We start from the raw sequence: 21,844 nt of genomic DNA, 5'->3' as shown, positions 1-21,844 counted from the left end.
TGGCCAGCCTTCCTGCTAGCAAGAGTGAGGGCATCATTATGAGCTCTATTGCTCTTCGGCAATAAGTGAGCACCCAACCTGACACCACCTAATTTAATGCACAGCACCAGGAATTTCTCCAGGAGGAGATGTCTGAGAACTGCAGCCTTGCCAAGTAACTAATGATAGCCCCACTACCTCTGACAGTGGTGGGCATTTTTAGTATTAATAGCAAAGTTTGTGAAACATACAGGCTCTTTAATAGTGAGGGTGAGTTACCCTTCTTTGCATCCCAGCCTCACTGCCTGGGAACAGGACAGAAGATAGGGGACAATCCATCAACTGCAAGCTGATAAACCATCCTCGTTGGTGAGTGTTTAAATTTGGGAGTGATGATGGTAGGGAGCTGCTCCATTTTATGGTTTCTAGAGTTGTGTTTTCATTCCGAGGTTAGAAAGCTGAGGCAGGCCCAGGGGGCTGAAACAACTTGCACAACTGACTGTTTCTTTCACGGTGAGAGAAGCAGGTCTGTGCCATTCAGCTCTAGTATGTTTGTTTGCAGATAAAAATGTCACCTTTCTACTGGATTTTGAAGCCTTCAGTGTGGAATACTTTTTGGTCTTAGTTACCAGCGAGGGTGAAGTCTCAGCAGGAAAATGCAGGAATGCAGACTGACTGTAGAAAGTTTTATGCCTGGCTGGCAGTAAAATACTGAACTGCTTATTGACTGCTTTGGTGAGTGAGTGGAAGGGACAGAGTAGTTGTTGCAAGAGCCATAGTCTGGGTCTTGAACAGTTTAGAAAGGCACAGGTATATGATGTTCCTTATTGAGTAATAAAAAGACTACCTCAGCTCACCATGACATTAACACTATTCTCAAAATAATATATTTGTGTAATTACGGCCTCCCTTCACTGGGAGTCAAAAATTGAGCATAAATACTTTTTACCTCCACAGCTAAATTAATGTCCTCATGGTTTATGGGGAGGTATTTTGCAGTGATTCTTGCCAATTCGGCATTAATCTTCCAACTTTATGTTTAGCAGTTAATTTTCTTTTCAGCATGAGTAGGCCAACAAGGAACTGCTAGATTACCCCTGCTTCTTAACTGCTGTTCAAGATCAAGAAAAGAAAGAGCCACCGTTAACAATAAGGAAGAGAACTACCTAATAGTGGGGAAAAAAATGAAGTCTGTAATAAAAGTGGTTCTGTGCTCCATTTTTGCTACTCTCCAACTCTTCTAATTTTTAAAATAGCCTCTGCTATAAACCATTAAGGTAAAGGACAGTGAGTAAAAGAAAATGAATCAGAAAGGCTGATTGCAGTAGAATCTCCAGACAGCATTTAAAAGTTCTTTAGGAAGTGCAGGAACAAATGCATTCATGGGATAATAGGGAGATGCCCAGAAACATGTTCAGAGCTTGGAAAAAACCATGGTTTCAATGAGGCTTGTCAATCTAAATCCTATAGGCCAGTGAGGAGATGCCAGAAAACTGAGAGATTTTGAAAGGGTGCTTAAGCTGTCAGAGGGAGAAATAAAGCACTGTGACAAGCCGCATTTCCCAGTGACTCCTCAGCGGGCTTTTTTACAAACTGGTGGAACAAGCTGCTATCTGATCTACATTTAAGTACAGAGAAACCTGAGGTGGGTATTTCCACACCAATGTGGTCTTCCACCACATTGGACCTTCCTTTCCTCTGGATCCCCACAGTCCTGGCTTAGCCTGGAGCTAACCCATGAAACACAGTGCCAGGCACTGTGCTACAAGCACAGTGCAGAAACAGTGATATGGGCCCCAGCAGTGCCCAAACCACGTCCTCCCATGCTCTGGGACTTCTGACACTGAAGATGATCGGACTAATTTAGACCCATCCAGTGAGCCCTCAAGAGCTTGGAAGTGCTAGGGAGTACAAGCAGTCTCCATAGAGCCACTGAAGTTCAGCAGCATCTGTCATTTCCAGCTCAAACTGTGAGGAGAATGGACCTCAGCAATCCCTAGAAACAAATCAGTTCAACTTATTTAATGCTGTCCCTAAAGTAGTAAACTCCACCAATCCTGACTGTTTTCTGCACCCATGACAGTCTGCAGTGCAAAAACTCCACTTACAGAGAACTGACAGAAGCTACCTCTATTTATGTATTTTTAATATCACTGACCTTCGGTTTGGTCTGATTTTTTTTGGTCAATGTTTCTAGCAAAGCACTATTTTTACTAAGCTGCGATGGGATAGATTTTGCTTAGGTGAGTGATACTGTCCTGGAGAACTCTGTCAGTCACTGTGAGCTCAACCTCAAAAAGGCAACAAGAAAAGGTAAAGAAGGGCCTGGGCCGGGAAACTCAGACATATCTTATGAAATATACCCTGGTTAGTGATGGAGCATTAGAGTATGTAATTGATATGAATAAAGGCCCGGACATCTCAGGTACAGGGATGAGGTGGAGAGGTCTCAGGAATCAATTGAGTTATTCTTTGTGGCTCGAAGGCTCCAGATTACAAAACCATCAGGGCGGGTGCCTCAGTTATAATCCCAGGCTGAGGCAAACTTCACTGTTCGGAGGCAGGATGGTAGGCACAAGTGCCAACCTGGCTCCATGCACAGAATTGTGCATATACAAGAGCACCCACCTGCATGCGATGTGAACACCAGATGGCTGTGAAACCAAGGGTTATAAAATGAAGTATTTAAATGAGCTAAGGGCATAGAACACAAGGAAATAGAAGTACTTTTTTACACTCTCAGGTGTGAAGTCACAAATCCAATTACATGTTTTGGGCAGTGAATATTAATACAATGTGAATGAAAGGTATACTTCACGTTATCTTGGATGAACTTCACTGAAATGTCTGAAGGCACGAAGCCCTACAAACACTTACATGTGAGCTGGTCTCCTCAGATGCCACTGGCTTGTTGATGCTGTTCACAAATTTGTTCACATGTTCAAAATGCTTTGTCATCTCTGTTGCCAAAACCATATCAATAATGGCCTGGCGCAATGTCCGGTAGTGATTTCTAGGAAAGAAAAACAGTTCCTGCTCACAAGCCTGCCAGACCGATCTCTGTCCTCTTCTTGTCCCTGCTTACACAGTCCTGAAAAACACTGCTTGAAGGCTCATTCACATGAACCAGCACTTTTAGAGTTATGAATGGTCTAGGGTTGGAAGAATGGATGAGATCATGCCTCTCTGGGTTCTTCCAGCTCTAAATGCTTGTACTGCCTCCCCCCTCCCCCGCCGTTATTTTTGACTAATGAAAACCAACCCCCTGAAGTCAATAAAAAATTATTATTAAATTTCATAATGCTGTAACACTAAGACACCTTCTCCAGGAACAGCATCAATATATTTCTATCCCATTGTATGATACCTTGGAACTCAAACCGCAGTTTTTCTTCAAAAAAACAACAGTGTTACAGGGATAAAACAGATTCCTCACTTGTTCGAGGTCAGGCTTTTTCCTTTTTTCTCCCACCTTGTCCCTGCAAAAGCTAGGCTAATGCAATGGGAACTCCCAGCCTAAAAGCATGTCCAGCAACAGGGTGCCTCCAACTTTGCCAGAGTTTCAGCTCCCTCTGTTACCACCCCTTTCCATCCCATGTGTACACGGCAGTGCCAGCAAGCATGTGGCCACGTACAGACACAGCATGAAGCGTCTGGTTGCTTCGGTAGAAATGTGTGGCACAAAAAAGTAATTTTGAAGCTCCTGCAATGAAAAGGCAGCGGTTCAAGATACAGTCTTGAAGCTGCCAAGTAGACCATGCCAGTGCAATCTATAAAAGATTATCGAACGTCTCTATATGCTTCCGAAGATACAAATAGTAGGTTTGACAGGAAAATTAAAGCCTTTTTAAAAATCATGTCTACATATGACTCTGGAAGAGGTTAAATATTAATGTTTTTATTAAATTTACGTTTTCTGGTTTAGAAGGCAGGCTCTCAGTCTGCCTCAAACGAACATCCTCAAACAAGCAACCCATACATGCACACTTCCCAACTCTAGCAGACCCACCTATCAATATTCTTGAAAATGTTGTATTTGCTGTCTTTAATTGTAAGCTGGAAAGCCAGTGCTGTGTGATGACTCTCTAATACAGCTGTATCATTGTAAAGGACAGCTAATTCACTGCCTGCATTGCACAGGAAAGAGTTGGTCCGTCCAGGGTGGTCTATGTCATGAATGGTGGCAGCTATTAATGCAGCCACCTCATCTAAATGGTCAAGACTTTCCTACAGGAAGAGAGAAAAATTATGATGCAACATAAAAATTACAGTAAATAATTTCTCATAATTTCCAGATACCCACCAATATGTAACTGTAAGCTTGAGTGCAGGGATTCTATCTCTTTGCAATTGTTTTCCATTCACTGCACTCACAGGTTACCTACTACAAAACTCTCCCTCCCACCCTTACCCAAACCCTCTTCTTCATGAAGCTTTTTACTTCACTGTCACCTAAACATTATCTTTGGATTAAATCTTCCAACACCAAATAGATCCTCTAGTGTTTTTTTTCAACTTTATGTGCTTCCCTGAATGCCTCTGTATTTACGCTGGTCCTACAGAGCTTGTGTGTTTTAGAATAGGATACGATATTTCAGTTGGAAGGGATCTACAACAATCACCTAGTCCAACTGTCTGACTACTTCAGGACTGATCAAAAGTAAAAACATGTTAAACAGTGACAGGCTTGGGGCATTGACCACCTCTCTAGGAAGTCTGTTCCAGTATTTGACAACTCTTCTTGGTAAAGAAATGCTTCCCGATGACCAGTACAACCCCCCGCTAGGTGCAGCTCTGAACTATTCCCATGCATCCTCTCACTGTATACCTGGGAGAAGGGACCAGCACTTCCCTCTCCAAAACTTTTGCAAAACTTTATTAAGAGCTGTTACTAACAACCAGTTACCAAGAAAGAGAAAAGAGCCATGTTCTCCCTCCCCCCCCCGTTGTTGCTACTTAAAAAGGTAAATTCTTTACTCATTTAAATGGACTTTAGAGAAACTTTGTGGGCCTGCAGGAAGCCAGTTCATGAAGCCAGGACCATTATTTAAGTATACATCTGACTTCTGAATGAGACAAATAAATTGACAAACATTGAAATCCTAGCCCAGAGGACTCTCAGGTAATAGTTATACCTTTACTCTCTCACTCCCAAGAAAGAAGGCAGTAGCATGCAGAACATCCGCTGCGTGTGTAGAGTTGTGGTATGAATTGGAAGAGTGGTAGTTGGCTTCAATCACCTGCAGCCATGCTCGCAGTGTTCCTTCTGAACAGTTTAAAAACTCAGAAACCCCAAATCGGGCAAAAACTTTTAAGCCCAAATACACTAATGGCCTGAAAAACAATAGGAAAAAAAGTGTACTGCTGTAAAATAGGAACTTCTGATGTTTTAAAGACTGATGGTTTTGACAAGGAAAACAACAAAACCTTGAAAGTAATGTGCATGTGGGAATATCAGACATTTTAAATTGCCCATCTAGAACCTCTCGAAAGCCTGGTCACTGTTACAAATTATTACATCTACCATCCTTTCAGATATCATTTTAATACAACTTGGTGCAGTTCCACTAGAATTTCACCAGTTTTTGAGGCTTCATAAAAAAATTCTTAGAAGCTCAGGTGTTTTTAATCTCTAACAATCAATGAAAAAATCTTTATTTTTTTTTTTTGTCAAGGAGAAAAAGCAGACTTGAAACATGACATCAGCACATCCTAAATTCTAACAAGCCCTAAGACAAAACCAATCAAATATTACTGTTTCAAATAATCCTGTGACTTCAGGAGGTCCAGATTTCTACTTCCTGACTATATGAAGTTGGCAATGTATATTGATGTTTCTTGGAACAGTTCTTAGGATCAGGTTACTATTTCATATGAACTCTTATAGCTTTAGGAGGACTTGATCACTTTCTAGCACTGAGGCAGCAATCTGCCATCAGTACCTCCTCTCCCCCACCTTGGATTCCAAATGCTTACAGGCAGCAGAAAACTATGTGTGTGTCGGGGGGATTAATGTCTAAAACTGAACTTCCAAACTCTCAAGCAGAAGCCTGTTACTTTTTTGCTTCAAGTGGTGTGGGCTGGACTAAACAGAAGTGGCATGTCCTGACTCCTACCAGCAGTGACCTCAGGCTCTTGGTCCTATTACTGCTTTACCTTCCATCCCAGTTTTGTATCCCTATAATCAAAAGACACAGTTGCCTCAGAGCCTCCTAAATCATAGGCTGATTTAAAAGAGGGAGAGGAAAGGCTTGCTTTTTCCAGCACAACCAATTGCACATCAGCAGCAAAAAGGAGTATCTGTGGGACATCTAGCACGTAACAACACAAGGTAGTGTCACCTGGACAGAGTGGATGTAAGCCAAGCAAGGTACAAGCTGTATGGAGAGACACAGACACAGACACAGACACACACACACACACAGAGACACACACACACACACAGACACACACACACACAGACACACACACACACACACAGAGACACACACACACACACACACACACACACACACACACGTTTCTTGCTTCAGTTTTTCCAGAGCAAAAAGCCTTCTGCTACAGCTCCTTAACAAGCTTTTTGTGGGGACTCAGGGAAAGTAGTCCAGTACCTTTTATTTGTAACAGCCTCCAACTCAAAAATATTGAAGTCCCAGCTTTCCTCATTATCTAGGAGCTGTACGATACAAGGTGGAACATCATTTACGGTGTTTGGCACTGAAAGGTGACTATGGCTCAGGTTTGTATCTGTTGAAACGGAATTTGGGAATTATACCATTCCTGGATTATTTCCTCCCCTCCCCATACACAGAATTCCATTTAGAAAACAACCCTTTGTCAAGAAAAACAACTCCTTTCCTTACATGGAAGAAAAAGTCTGTAAAAGCATATATTATATATGGTTTATATTATTACAGATTATTTGGACATAAACCGAAATGATCAGTGAACATTTGTTTAAGTGAAAATTTAGTTTTTTCCTAGTTTGACTTTCTACATTTTGAAATGTATTATTTTAATTATTTGAACGCGCTTCAACTCCAAAATGGTGGCAGTCTAGCACTGGTTCTGCAGTCATTTAGACAACCATTTCCAAAGACAGACATCACACTGCAACTTATCTTGGAGCTCTGTGACATTAGCATCTACAAAAGAAGTCACATATGCAAAGGGAGGTTTAAAATGGTGGCTTACTCTTAGAAAACACGTACTCATTTCCTGACAGTCTTCTTAAACCATCCTGAAAAAGCAAATTTATCATTAAGTTTTAGGCAGAGTAACCACGCATCATTAAATGCAAAAACACTACATGCGCATTTTCTTTAGGTGCCATTCCTGGGTACTAAAAGCACTGCTCCTATTGTAGCACCGCAAGAACCATCCTTGTTTTAGTATTTCTAAACAGATATGAAAGGATACAGTATGAGATCTTCAAATGATAATATTAACTATACAGTATATTGCTCTGCTTGATCATTTGAATGGCACCTGCAGGGCTTCATCACTCAAAGTAACAACTATAATTTATTTTTCATTTTCTTTCTATTATTTTGGAGAGAGTTAGCTCAGTGTACAATAAAAAATGAGGTAAACCATGATGAAATCTATGTGGTCTGTCTCTGGCAGCCAATGTTGCTGCTGTTACAGGACAAACTCAGAACTCGATTGAAGTAACCTCACTCTGAGACTTGACCAGCTGTAGGGCAATCCCTCTAACTCCATTTAAGCTTCTAGAGTGTCTAAAAAGCATCTCCTCGAGACAAATCAGATTGGATGATACAGTTTCTAGTGGTAACCATATTCACTGTGTATGAAGATGAATGCACCCAATGAACCGAGACGTGGCCATATCTTCCTACATCTTGTTGCCTACTGTTAGTAGAGAGGCCAAAATAAGTGAAATGATGAAGAATTTTGAGTCCCTTTCCTGTTACTTGTGAAATTTTTGCATCCTACTTTAATGCCTACTTTAATGTAAGACAATGGTGGCAGTAATTTCATCTTCACTGATTCTACTCACAGTCATGAGAGCTCCAACAAGATCACTGGTGTGAGGATCTCCATCTTTGGTGCCTAACTGAGGGGAGTAAAGTTCTGTTGTTCGCAGGATTTCCAGAACTCTGTCCAAGGCCTCTGCTACTGTGATAGGGCTGTTTTCCTGGGCAGCATTAATTATGTTAATAACCTGAAAGGAGATTAAGGAGGAAGAGTGAAGGGCGCTTTTGTCCTTTCTTATTACAAAATTTTTGTTCTTGGCTTGATTAGTGCTACTTCCCATTTCACAAATGCTATGTAATTCCCTTCAGCTCTTTAAGTACAACTCTGAAAATGTAAATTTGTGCTCTGATTCCCTGGTATCCATCTGTTATTTATAACTGCCAAACTCCTGGGAAGAAAAAGCAAAAGGGTGTGAAATATCTGAAACAGTTGCAGGTGGGTAGACCAAAAATTAGCCATGTCCCAGTCCTGCAGCATAGCCAGGGCTGCCCAGGATTGAAGTAATCATTCAATCCCCAAAGGAAAAAAGCAAATAAACTCCTGCATGCGACTCTCATATCCTGGTATTGGATGTAAAGCCTTAATTTTCTCAATGTGATAATGAAGAGCAGAGAGCAGCAATGGCTGAGCTGTGGTTAAGGGAGAAGATGGCTCTTTGCCTCCCAGCTTGTCTCTCAGCTGCAATCTGGGAATGCAGCAATGATACAGCAGCACAAATGACTGCTCCTGGCAGTGACAAGACTAAGAGGGAGAAATCCCCAGCGCTGTCTTCTCCAGCATTGAGAAGCTGCTGTTGGGAACTACAGACCTCCCGGCAGGCATGCTTGGGGAGAAGGAAAAGAGTCAGCTGCTCTACCAGGCACTTGGTCCTGGGAAGTAAAGAGCTTGATGCCAGGAAGTGAAGATGGGAAATGGTAAAAAAAAGTTAGAAAGTGGGAGATGGCAGGCACACAGATGTCCAGGACAAGGAGTTGTGCAGGTGGTTTGTGACAGAAGAGTTTGTGTAACATTTATAGTGAAGAAAAGATGGCAATAAAGTTGGGGGACAGAATATGATGCAGGTGCTCCCTCCTCTGCATGCTGTCTTATAAACATCAATGTTAAAAGCAAAGATGAAACAGGTAGCACACGCCCTCATACACATGCATGGCCCAACACAGCAGGATCCTCCTCCTGGCAGAAGCAGTACGGACAACCTTTCCCCTTTTTTAGCAATGTTCTTTATGGCTAGGATTTGGAATGAGATGCAGAAAGTGATAAGGCAAAAAAAAAGTAATTACTTTATTAAATATGATAATTTCCTTTTTTAGCAATCTTCTTAATGACTAGGATTTGCAATGAGATGCAGAAAGTGATAAGGCAAAAAAATGGAATTATTTTATTAAATAGGAGGTGCAGAAAACCTCTGTCTGTCCTGCCACAAACTACATACTTCCCTATGACAGCAACCCCAAATTTGTTGTGGAAAAAGCAAGGCTCAGGACTCACCTTTGTGATAGGAGCTTCTATTGTCATTGAGTGGATCCTTGCCATAGAAGAGTACCGTCGGGACTGTACACTTGGAGCTGCCATTAAAGAGAGCACCATTACATGCCAGAGAGTGTAAATCAGATGACAGAATTTAAAGAGTGCAGAAGGCTGTCACTGGGAAACAGCATGACAGAATCCAGTCTCATCTCCCATTTCTTCTGCATCTCCCGTCCTGCATGTTCTTGCTTTACTGTTTAATTTCCTGCATTGTTGCCCACCTCCTTTGCAGCCATCCTTCACTTCTGCTGTCAGTTTTTCTGTCCGTCCGTCACTTCAGCTATAGTGAAATGAACCTATACTTAAGCTGTATTATATACTTCAGGCCCAGAACCTGCCACTCTTTGTTTGCAACACATCACTGTCAGAAATAGCTTCTGTGAGAGTATGTGTGTCTATGTTCCTCATCTTTACGTGACACAACTTCTCTAATGAAACCTATTCCCACTCCCCATAAGCTGTGCTTCCTTCAGTACGTACCAGGGCAAAAAGAAATCTCTACCACCACCATCCCAGCCACAGCAAGTGGTCACAAATAGGATCAGGAGCAGAAGTACCGCTCTCAAGCAGACTGCCCCCGTGCCACGGCAAAGGCACTCCTCCTTTCTGTGAAGGCACAGCATGCTGCATGCACTGTAAAGTGATGCTGGTACTCATGCTGGGGCACTGCTTTGTGAATCAGAATAAAGAAATTTTACAGCAGTTACAAAAAAATGGAGTAATCTCTGTTTAATCAGCAGTGAATCTGTCTGGTTCCTCTTTCATTCTATATTTCATTACCTAGGGCAAGTCTGCTCTTTATTTATAATATCATTCTTAACAGTTGACTTACCATCGCTACACTGAGATGTTATTGACTTAATATAGGTTGAGTCTTTCCTTCTGTTCTTGTATTTAAATGAATGGGATTCTGTAAATACAAAACAAAAGCTTTAAAAATGCATCAAGTAAGATCTCAGCAGAGTCTCCTGCATCTAAAATGCTGAACATTTAATTAAACTATCTTAATGATACCACATAAGTGGGGAAGTATTGTAATATCCACACATCAGAACAAGGGACTCGGTGTCTATCAATTTACAGTAACTTGTCTGAAGTTACCTGGAAAGTTGTTTTGCAAAGATGTCAAGACACCTTATGGAAAAGAGGAGTCACTTCATGTAACTTAAGCTGCCTAAAAGCAGCAGTCTTTTAGGCTGTCTTTGTCTAAGGCAGTTGTCAACGTTTCTACTTTAGAAGAGGTGTCTCAGACAGGTGGATTGAACCCCTCCTGCAAGTCCCTTTTGCTCGCCACTGGCCACTGAACAAGCCTGAGTTTAACTGCCTAGAAATTTAGCCAAGTGAGAAAGATCCTGTCTCAGTCTATACTCTTCCAGCCCAAACACAATTCAGACTCAGCGAGCTTATACTTTTAATTGCAATAATTGTTTGTACCCCGTTTTAAGAAAAATCCAACATGCAGAGGATGACTATAAACACGCAATTAGGCTTCTGTGAAAATTAACCATGCTCCAAGCTGTCATTCTTGAAATTATCATTTGCTAAATCAAGAGAAATTATCACATTCAGACAAATGCAACAGCTAGATGAAGAGAGCCTCAAAGAAAAAAAAAACCCAAAAAATAAAAAAAAAAAGACTTGGTAAAATTTTATAATTTTATTTTCCTCCAAAACATTACAGCCTGCACTCTCCATGATGTTTAAAAAACAGCAACCATGCACCTATGCACCTCTCTGCAAGACTCTCTGTAATACCTGTTCCCAGAGTACCTGAAACACCACTCAAAGATCAGAGATCCCAGCAGCTTTAAAAAAGAGATAACCACCATATAAAGAATAATAAATGTCATACAACTGATATTCTCAACACAAGGACCGATTGGTGTAACTGTATTACAAGAATATATGCAGTCTGTTTTTAGCAAACATGTTAGTATACAATTCTCCAGGACTGAACATACATCCATCTGCAAAATGACTGAAATACAATTTTCTTTACCACAAATTTACAAGACAGCTTGGGCCTTTTTATTTTGTTGTAGACCAGACTGGAGAAACTGAAGGCATTTTCCTCTGTCAGCAGCTAAGAACAGAGAATAACCAATGCACATTAAATTATTTTCTTTTTTTATTTTATAGGATTCCTCTTTCAAATCCCTTTCCTGCATTAACATTTGGAGGATTTTAACATAAGGCCTTGAGTGGGAACAAACATTTACACATAAAATGAGCTGTAAGCGTCAGTAGCAGACAAGACGACTCTCCTTGTACTAAAAACAAACGAGCAAGTTGAAAACTTTGCTACTGCCACCTAGAGAGTCATAAGTGCATAAAAGCTACTCTGTGCCATGCTACAATTTCATATGAAAATTTTAAATGCCTAAATAAACAAAATTCCTTCACCTGGTGAGTGGGATGTCTCTCCATCTAGAAATGCCACAAATCACACTATTACAAACAGCATGATAAACATGGATTGGTTTTCTTCCCTCATCACATACTAGTATATGCCCACGGCTCAAGGAATTTATTCTTGGAGCACAACCATGGACTGCAGGGAAGGTTAACCTACACCACATACATGTGACACTAAGGTTACCAGTTTTCACTGCACTGCAGTCATCAACATGGCTTCATGGGATGTGGCTTCCCAGTCTTGCTGAAATCTGTGGCAGTTATAAGGAAACCTAAATGCCTCCCATAATCTGTATAACATGTTAATAAGCTAGTAACTACATGTTGACCAGTAATTCTCACCTATTGTTTGCAGGAAAGAAACAGTGAGAAAGGAAAACTGCATTTATTACACGTACACAGGAGCAAATAGGTTAACACGTGGTGTATCAGTTCTGATTGCAGCAACAGTACTAAGAGCAGCAAATAGTGTTTATTATCTCTTCTCGCCCCTGCCCATTATTATTTGGCATCACAAAGCTCTTCAACACCTGTATGCATCCTCATGCTACTTGAAAAAGTAAGGCGTGTCAAGCCGCCCTTCCCATCTCCTGGTGTGTTGTATCCTCTTCCCACGTGAAGCTGGCTAGCATTGCACAGCGATTTTGTCCACTGTTTCATAGAGGAAGGGCTTCAGGTGCCAGAAAGGCACAAGAACCTATTCCCTCAGAGTAAGACAGCAGTTCTGCATCTGGCTCAGATCACTAGAATCACAAGCTTAAAACCGGCCTTTAGTGCCTCTTTCACAGAAAATGGTTATTTCAAACACTGCGCAGTGTTGGAAGAGGAGATTATCCCATTATACTCCACACCTTTAGTCAAAAGCTACCTGCAGAAATTACTGAGAGCTTGAACATCCTCTCTGCAAGTAAGCAAATCTTCCTGAGACACAGGGCAAGGGTTGTACAAACACACTGCGACAACTCACCACTGGCTGGACATGACCAGCTCTAGCCTGGACACTACAGGCAATTGTTTTAGCCCTGTGCCGGGGCCAAGCCAACGGCCTGCTGACAGGTCCTGAACTCGGGAACACTAGGACAGGTGTGCTGGCACAAATCAGCACAGTTCTACATCAATGTCAAATAGGAAGGAGTGCTGAGGTACACCATCTTCAGGATCAGACACTGTTTTAATTCAACAAAGAGCAATGCATCTAAACTCTGAATGTGCAGCAAGAGCTCTGCACAGGGGACTGAATTATTAATGATGGTTACGAATCCAATTTGTGGTGCAAAATCAGAGCAGCTGCCACCCGTCACTGTCCATCTGCTCTGACCATCGGCTCAACAAAGACAACATTTCATACCAACAATGCAACTGGACACAACCTCAAGCACACAGGTATAAAGAGGTAAACAATAGTATTCTAACCTGACTGTGAATTATCTCCGGTGTTCTTCTCATCACAGTGACTCTGGTAGAGCTGAAGATGCACCACGGGTAAAATATATACATAAGGAAAATGAATAGAAAGAGGTTTTAAAAGGTCTGTATTCAACACTATCCTTATCCAACATTTACTACTAAAAACCAGAAAAAACCCAGTGTTTTGTAAAGACTCTTCTTTAGGTGTAATTAGATGTAGAGAAATAATATGAAAAGATGTGCAATGCAGGAAATCACAGATACCACGGTGCTTTTATGTGCTAAGTTCCTGTTTAAAGCCTGTGTCTGCCAAAGAACTGACATTAACTTTTTAGCTAGTGTTTTAAGTGCAAATTGCATATGAAGCTCAAAGATTCAAGAAATAAAACAAAAAAAGAAAAAAAATCCTAAAATATTATTTCCCCCCCTCTGTACAGTAATTTTAAACTAATTTTCTTAGTGCTATTTAAGCTAATTTTGGATGCATCCTTTCATGGGTCAGTGATAAACTGGACCTCAAATAACTCTGCTACAGAAACAACTCTCCAGCAACTGAAGGGTACAGGTAGCTCTCATCCATCAGAACTTTATTTCCTAGTAATTTTTAATCATTCTCATGAATGAGAGCTAAACACAAAATCTTAATTTTTTGTGATTCTGAAACATCTTGGGTAGGTCCACCAATAAATATTTCAATCTTTCTTAGAAATTAAATCAGATATTTCCATCACCTTAAAGTTTACACCTATTGGTTAGTCTACAATAACACTGATTAAATATTCTTCTGCTTTTTCATCCTGCTCAGAAACAAAAGCACAATCTGTCCAAAACATGACAGCTTAGTATCTGCTAATTGCTTCACCCCATTCTTTCCTTATGTGGTTACAAGAAAGTATTTTGGTATTAATAGGAAAACTGAACAGAACTTTCAGTTCCTCAAGTCTCCCCTCTAAAACTAGCACATGACATACATAGGTACACCTAAAAGACACACTAAAAAGGACTAAAAGTCATGTATTACCTTTTTTGTGTATTTACTAGAGAAGGTATACGTACTCTCTACTTCCAATGAATAAACTTCAGTGCTTGAGACCACACTTACACATTATTCATATATGGGAGTTCAGTGCTATCAGTGACAGTCATACTGTCATCTAATTTATGTTGATTGGCTCCTCTGACTAGATCCATCACCTCCTATAGCAAAGCACTAGATTGCATGGAAGCAAGAAATTCATGGTTTCAACCTGTGAGTAAAAGTCGAGTTCAGGAAGGTTGCATTTACGCGCTTTTAGCATCCACATAATTCGTGACAGTGCATGCTGCAGGGACCCTACAGGGATTATTCAGGAAAAAAAGGAAAGAAATCATACAAATTATCTTTTCCATCATTCCTGCAGACCTTCCATTGTTTTTTTCCCTGTTGCTATTATTGGAGAGAGGAGAGGGGAAAAGGGTGAAAGGGAAAATGAAGAGAATGGAAGGGAAAAAATACCCCAGAATTCAAGAGTAGCTTTTTATACTGAGTAAGGAAAGGAAAAAAAGGAAGGTGAAATTGTGCCCTTATGGTCCATACTAATCTTGTACAAGAGAGTATAAGTAAAGACTCTCTCCAGAAAAGTGATTATAAAAGCTTAAACATCTCTCTTGTAATCACACTGGAACTCTCAGTTAGTTTCCAAAGAGAGAAAGATTAAGAAAGCTCATGAGATACCATGAAATGACACAATGCATCTGAACTGCTCATTCTGGCCCCAAGCTGGAGCTTCTCTCAGAGCCCATGGATGTATCTCTGTCTACTGCTCAACTGGCAGCAAACATTGGCACAGTTCTTTAAGTGTTCTACTAAAAAAAAAAAAAATGAAGCCACATTTCAGTTTTGAATACTTCTCTTCCCTCTTTTACAAGCATGACCTGAAAGAGATACATAAGGTCAGTTACCGGATTCAAGTTGTGTTAGGGAACGTTTAGATTGGATATTAGGCAAAAAAATTCTTCAGTGAAAGAGCGGTAAAGCATAGGAATAGGCTGCTGAGGAAAGTGGTGGAATCTCTATTACTGGAAGTGTTAAAAAACCATGTAGATGTGGCACTTTAGGACATGGTTGAGTAAGCATGTTGGTGTTGGTTTGACAGTTGGACTTGATAATCTTGGAGGATTTTTCCCAATCTTATTCTATGATTCTATGATTATAAGGGCAGTTACGCAGCCAGTCTCGAGCCAATATGTTCTTAAAGAGGTGAAATACCACCTCTGTGGTAAATTTATGAATGTGTAAACTCCTAATCTCAAATTGACAAAGGCAGCACTAACCATTATGTAAGCTTCAGCACATGGCAACAGTCACATGGAAGTCAATCCTTACTCATGAATCTTCACCATACGGATACTTAATAAAGTTTGAAATGCACTTTTTTCTGTGCGTAATTCTAACATGCTTAATTTTTGTATGGGATGAAACTCACACAGAAATCCATGAAGGTTCTGACACAGTGATTTCTTGTCATACTGCAACATTCCTTACAGAAGCTGTTAATAGCGACAAATAACACATCTACATTTTTTAAGGTGAAACAATGCATAATAATGTAATGGTGTTTCTAAGTCAGTATACAGTGTCTGAATGCTGAGATCAAGCCATTTACAATTATGTTGATGCAGCAAAATACCAGATATTTCCATCAAAGTTTGAATCATGACAGCTTTTACTACTCTTTAACTAAATAAATAATTTGTTTGGTTTCCTTTTATCCTTCCAAAAAAGAACTACCTGTGGTTTGAAAGGATACTTCATTTATTTTAGGGCAGAGAAGAGATCTACTGCTGCAAGCATCCAAGCATGGATTTTAGGGAAATGACAGTGATTAAATGTTGATCAGAATTGATACTATCACATTAGTATTGCTTCAAAAATAACTCTAAGAAGTCATGAATATAACATAGGTATTCCTATACATCACCATCACTGCCCATCTAAAATCAAAAGAAAAAAAAAAAAAGCTAATCCGAAAAAACATACTCAAACCCTCAAAATTCATGCAGGCTCTTTGAATTTTCCATGCAATTAGAGAGAATCTGATGCTTTACTACAGGCAAGAGATATTTCCATCACAGAAGTGAAACAGAATAATTACATAGTTCTATTGGGTGCACCTTGCTTTTTCCCCAATAGACCTTAAGTCTCTAAAGAGCTTGCTTTCTGTTAAGTTGTGGTCTCTAACATTTGTGGTACACCTCTACGCTTGTGGTGAACCCTTTGAAGCCATATTCCCTTTACACCAAACGTGTAAAAGCTCCCCAGACCTATAGCTCATTGTGTTAGTGCTTTATTTACCAATAATTGCTAATGAATCAACACTAAAAAATGAATTGATGGTGCTTCCCAGCAGTTTCAGTATTACAGGTAATATGAATGTGGCCTTGGACACAAATCCCTAACTAAAATTTGTTTCTTAAGCTTACTGGTTTAGGCGGCCCCATAAACATATCTCACTTTCAAATCAACATCAAAGCAGCTATAAATGAAACAATAACAATGAAGAGTTTAAAAAAATGAATTAAAACCAAAACCATGTAATTTTAGCTCTGCTTCTATTACAAAACTCCTGTACTACAGCCTGAGTACTTTAAAATATCCTTCTACTCTAAGTGTTAGTTTGCTGCTAGTGCTAAAATCCATTTTTTATTTCAAAGATGAGGTCAGTTTAAAATATTTTTGATCCTTGTTTTTCAGTGACAGACCTTCCATGTTCTTCCAAAAGCTGTGTGGAGTTCTCCCTTGACTTGTTATTACCTGCCCCCACAGACACTTGCACAAGGGAAGTGGTTTCAACAGCCAAATCTTACAGAAGACCACCTATGAATTTCTTCCAACAGTACAAGTTTCCCAATAATGTGTTAATATTCAGTATTGTCATATTGAGAAGAAACAACTAGAAATAGTAGTGACTTTCTAGATATATTTTAAACACAAGTGCCTTTATCCACCTCATGGATAAAAGCATATTAAAGTCCTAAACAAATCAAGATACATAACCCCTTTGGTAAAGAATGTGGAAAAATACCATGTTTCCCAAGCACATCATCAGCCTAAAAAGTGGCCAGCTACTTCTTCAGCTCCTCACATTCTATTTCACCTCTACAGACCACAGGCTAAAGACAGATTTCACTCCTTTGCTCACAGAAGTCCATACTTCTTAACTCTACAGGGCATGTACCTAAGAGTACTCCTGAGGCACAAAGCATGTGATACAGTCGCTTCAAACACTTTCAGAGGGAGAGGTCCAGGAGCAGACGACAGCAAACAGCTACCCATGCCACCAGCTTTGTCGTGGGACCTGCTTGGGTGGATATGTGGCTGGACTGGAGAGACTAGGGTCAACTGCTACTGCTGGTTTACTTGGGTTATAGTTTGGATTACCCCCCCCCCCCAACAAATGTTCTGATGAGCATGCAATGTCTCAGCTTCTGCATGAAGGCTACACTTCATTCAAGAACCACACATTGGCAAATCTTGTGACAGCTGAACATGGGTCATTATTTAGACGTAAGTACCCCAGATCAGGTTGGTAAGAGCAGCTCTAGAAAAAAGCCCCTGAACTTCTTCTGGACAATGGGCTATGTTGCTCCACAGTATAACGGACTCAACTGTCACATCCCTGCTCCAGCAAACAAAAACCTTTATTTCTCTACTCCTCAGTCCTGCAAAAGAAGGATAGCTCATGCAAAAGCTGAAGTCTTCTTGATTGCTCTAACAACCAATGCGAATCTCATTGACAACACAGATCACATCCTCTTGGTGAAATATACATTTCTAAACTAAAAATACCAGTTTACTAAAAGTGATGGGAATTATGATGTGAAAGAAATACTATACCTGTTTGTTGCTTTCATTGGTATTATGCAGCCTTTTGAGGGACACAAAGTGTCTTATTTTCCTAGCAACAGAAATAATCACTTGTTACCATATTAAATGGCAAAACCAGAAATGAACTGATAACAATTCATTTTTCTAAAGCAGAGGTCTTCATGTCCTCATGAAATGAGAGACCAAACCCAACAACTGGGCAACAAGTGCTCCTGAGTTACAGCTATGGTTTTGTCCCAGGACACCTCATGCTTTTACACTTGTAGGAATTCACCTGCACATCTGGAAGCAGAATTTGCCAACCTGCCCATGCTACACTGCAAAGGTGCAAGCACATACAAACATGGGGAATAACCAGCTATTAGTCCTTCCAGCTGACTGGTTAGCAGTTTGGATACTGTAGAATACCTCTATAAAGAAATGCATAGTAACGTGAACGTATACATCAGCTGACTTTACAGTTCTTTTAGCCATCATGACAACTCAAAATGGACAAACACCAGCAAAGAACATAACCTTCTCAGCTTTACTTATTGTTACCACATTGCTTCAAGTCAGCAGTTGTATTGTCACCCTGCTACTCAGTACATGGAGGTTCATCTCAAACCAATGGAGAAAGCATAAAAGAGGCTCTAGAAACCAGAAGGCAATTCCGTTCTGGACAAGTTAATTACCCTCCTTGACCCATCACAGGTGTTATCTTCACATGCTGCCGGATACTGTCTCCTGATTTGCTTCTTGCATAGTAAACTCCTTGCCATTCCTAAGCAAACACACACAATGAGACAGGATCTAAGAATATACAGCTTGCAGTGAAATCTTTATTTATTATTACATAGTACTTACACACTAAATAATTACATATTATTTCATGGTTATATTTTTTAAAAAATAGAGTAAGATTTCTTAATACAGAGAGCACCTTTAACAGATATTTGCTAACACAAGACAGTGTAAATATGTTTCTCTTGTGAGACCGTATAAAACTTTTACAATTAACTTTAGGAATCATCTACTCTGAGGGGTTACAAACATTCTTGCTAGGTGTTGCTATAAACAGCAATGACTGCAACACATCCAGAGACTATCTCCCTTAGGAGGAGCAGAAGAAAACTCTGAGCTAAGACCCACTCACCTTTGAAGCTGCCAGTTGTCAAGCAATATGTATGCTAAATTACAGAAGCCCTTTACTCGAAGATGTCCTTCAGCTAACCTCAGGTAATCAATAGCCTATTCTCCCTCCATGGCTGCTTTCCCATGACTATGGAAAGCTGCCAGTTGTCAAGCAATATGAAGCTGGAAAATGAGTGGATGATATCTTCTCTATCACAGACAAAGGTAGATGGATGCAGAAGCCATACACGGCCTTTGAGCAGGCAGTGCTAGCAGCTGGGCAGCCTCTATAAATAAGGAGGAGCAAAGCAAGAGTGACCTGCAAGTACTGTTAATAAACCACAGTGAATCTGCAAGTAACCCCCAGGCAGTGACCCTCAAAGCTCAGATCATTGCTGGAAGTGACTTAAAGGTTCAAGAACTCCTCACAGTTAATGAAGAAGAAGGTGAGACAGGGAAGGGTAAGAGGCACTTCTACAGCCCATGGGAGATGGGATGAGAGAGTGTTGCATGTGTTAGGGGAACATGTGGCCAGCAACAGTCATCGCTTTTGTGGCTCATTACCACCATGGCAGGAATTCAAAGTGCACTGTAGATATTCTAACTATAGTTAGAAAAACAAATCCCACTGGGTGCTGATACATTGTGGTCAAAGCTGATTATGCCACAAGGTGCTTAAAGCAGGCTGTCAAAGAAGGCTCAGTGGTTATGACAGAACAGTTAAAACTTTTGGTTGGATGACACAGCTACCTGAGAGAGTAATGGGAGGACAAACTATAATGTTCCAACTAATAAAAGCTCCATGGGCTCCAAGCAAAACAGAAACACAAAAATGTTTTTGCATTGATCTTAAGCCAACAGATTGGTAAAGGAGTTCACTCAGATCCTAAAAACAAAGCTGAAGAAATCTGTAGTCATTTGTCTGAGGCATGGGCTGTCGTTGTCCTCCTGAGATATCTGAGAAGCAGGATTTTGGTCTTACATGCATACTCATGAAAAAAACATTTTGTGTTCCTAAACATAGAGGATTAAAAATAAAGCAGAACAGAAATCTAAAGCAATTTTGCATGAGTTTATTTTGTTTGCTTACCTTTCCTTTTTTAATAAATGTGTTGATAGTGTCTAAAAGATCTGCGCAGTTTTTATCGCTTTTTGGTAGTTCAGTAAGTTCCTTGCCAATAAGCTCTACTTTCTGATACCCCATCATCTGTTCATAGGCTGGATTAACATACTGCCAAAACACAAGTACTTTAGTATAATATGAAAGAACATACTTAAAGGATAATTACTCACATATAGCCAAATTGTTACATGTTATGCATTTAAAGCCATAATGACCCAACCCTGCAACTGGGTATTTTTCATATAAAAATCCTATGCAATGGTGAAGCATTTTATTGAAGTAAGGAGCTGAACAGAGAAAGCGACATGTAGATTGATATCAGAAGGCACAGAAAGAGAACAAACTTTTTACTGTATAGGTTATCTAGTTCTGCTACAGATTTCATGCCGCTTTTTACCATAAACAGCCTTACTTTACTCAAAATTATCATCTAAATAAAGATTCTGAAGGAAAAGGCTTGAAATTTAGCAGGCATGAATGTGCAGCATCCAGAAATAAGGCAGTTCATTGCAGAGGGCTTTTTAATGGACAACAGAACTATAATACTGAAATAGAACAGAAACTATAGGGCAAATATCTCTTTAAGTTTCCTTTCTCCAAGTTCTACAAAATAGTTAACCTCTTCACCCCTACCTGAATGACATGATCTTCACTGGTTATTTCTATAGCTTCCTGACAATGGTCTAATGCTGTAAACACTGCGTTACAAGCCCTGAAATTAGCAAATGATTCACATTAGTTTTATTGTTAGAACATTTTGCTCACTATAAATACATTTTTATATTATACTTATTGGTAGATGAATCACAAAGCAGCATGTTGTTCTGACTAAACTATGTCACTATCTCCATTACGATTTTTCTTCAGGAAATTCAGCTTTAGATATCCCTGTTAACAGGTTTTCACTGCAGATCACATTGTAAAATTGGTCATGAGTACTACAGCATCTAATATATTTCTTTCTCCAAACATGATCTAGACAGCAGGAACTAAGAATTAGCAGTACAAATAAAAAATGGCTGTTACATCAGAAGAGAATGTTTTGAGATCGTTAAAGACAGAAAACACAGAAAATCGTCACATACAATGTTCTCAATACAAATACAAGCAAATAGACCAGCACTATCAAAGAAGTTACAATACTGCATAATTAAAGGAGACAAATTTAAGCCATCTCAAAGTCCTAGTAAGAAAAATATAAATTTTCTTGCTTTCAAGTTATAATTCAGTGACAATTTCAATACATCTTGATCTTTGTTAAGAGCCAAACTGATCTTAATTTCCCTTTTTTTTGTCAGGACTAGCCTTGAACTAGTGCAGGAAAACAGAAGTCTCATCTCCTTGCTAGAAAATTTAAACTGCTTAAATACTAATTTACACAGGATGAGATTAACATAGGCCCCTAAGATTAGAAA

At 39.9% G+C, this 21,844-nt stretch overlaps 1 protein-coding gene across 5 annotated transcripts in view; it reads right to left on the bottom strand.

Annotated features, from left to right (window-relative positions):
- Positions 1 to 21,844, bottom strand: part of PDE8B (phosphodiesterase 8B) — a 77,281-nt gene that overhangs the window by 6,279 nt on the left and 49,158 nt on the right. For all 5 annotated transcript variants that reach the window (XM_054053793.1, XM_054053792.1, XM_054053789.1 and 2 more), the window contains 13 exons: positions 21,063 to 21,141; positions 20,397 to 20,537; positions 18,868 to 18,956; positions 18,203 to 18,263; positions 13,333 to 13,384; positions 10,337 to 10,414; positions 9,466 to 9,542; positions 8,000 to 8,164; positions 7,174 to 7,219; positions 6,591 to 6,726; positions 5,115 to 5,313; positions 3,989 to 4,206; positions 2,857 to 2,992 (listed from right to left, as the gene is read on the bottom strand). In XM_054053793.1, the coding sequence (XP_053909768.1) occupies positions 2,857 to 2,992; positions 3,989 to 4,206; positions 5,115 to 5,313; positions 6,591 to 6,726; positions 7,174 to 7,219; positions 8,000 to 8,164; positions 9,466 to 9,542; positions 10,337 to 10,414; positions 13,333 to 13,384; positions 18,203 to 18,263; positions 18,868 to 18,956; positions 20,397 to 20,537; positions 21,063 to 21,141 (1,477 nt within the window). The remainder of the gene's footprint in view (positions 1 to 2,856; positions 2,993 to 3,988; positions 4,207 to 5,114; positions 5,314 to 6,590; positions 6,727 to 7,173; positions 7,220 to 7,999; positions 8,165 to 9,465; positions 9,543 to 10,336; positions 10,415 to 13,332; positions 13,385 to 18,202; positions 18,264 to 18,867; positions 18,957 to 20,396; positions 20,538 to 21,062; positions 21,142 to 21,844) is intronic.

Source organism: Cuculus canorus, chromosome Z (assembly GCF_017976375.1).
Source record: "Cuculus canorus isolate bCucCan1 chromosome Z, bCucCan1.pri, whole genome shotgun sequence".
Lineage (NCBI taxonomy): Eukaryota > Metazoa > Chordata > Aves > Cuculiformes > Cuculidae > Cuculus > Cuculus canorus.
The sequence above is the reverse complement of the archived record's forward strand: the minus strand, read 5'-3'. Positions and strand labels throughout refer to the sequence as shown.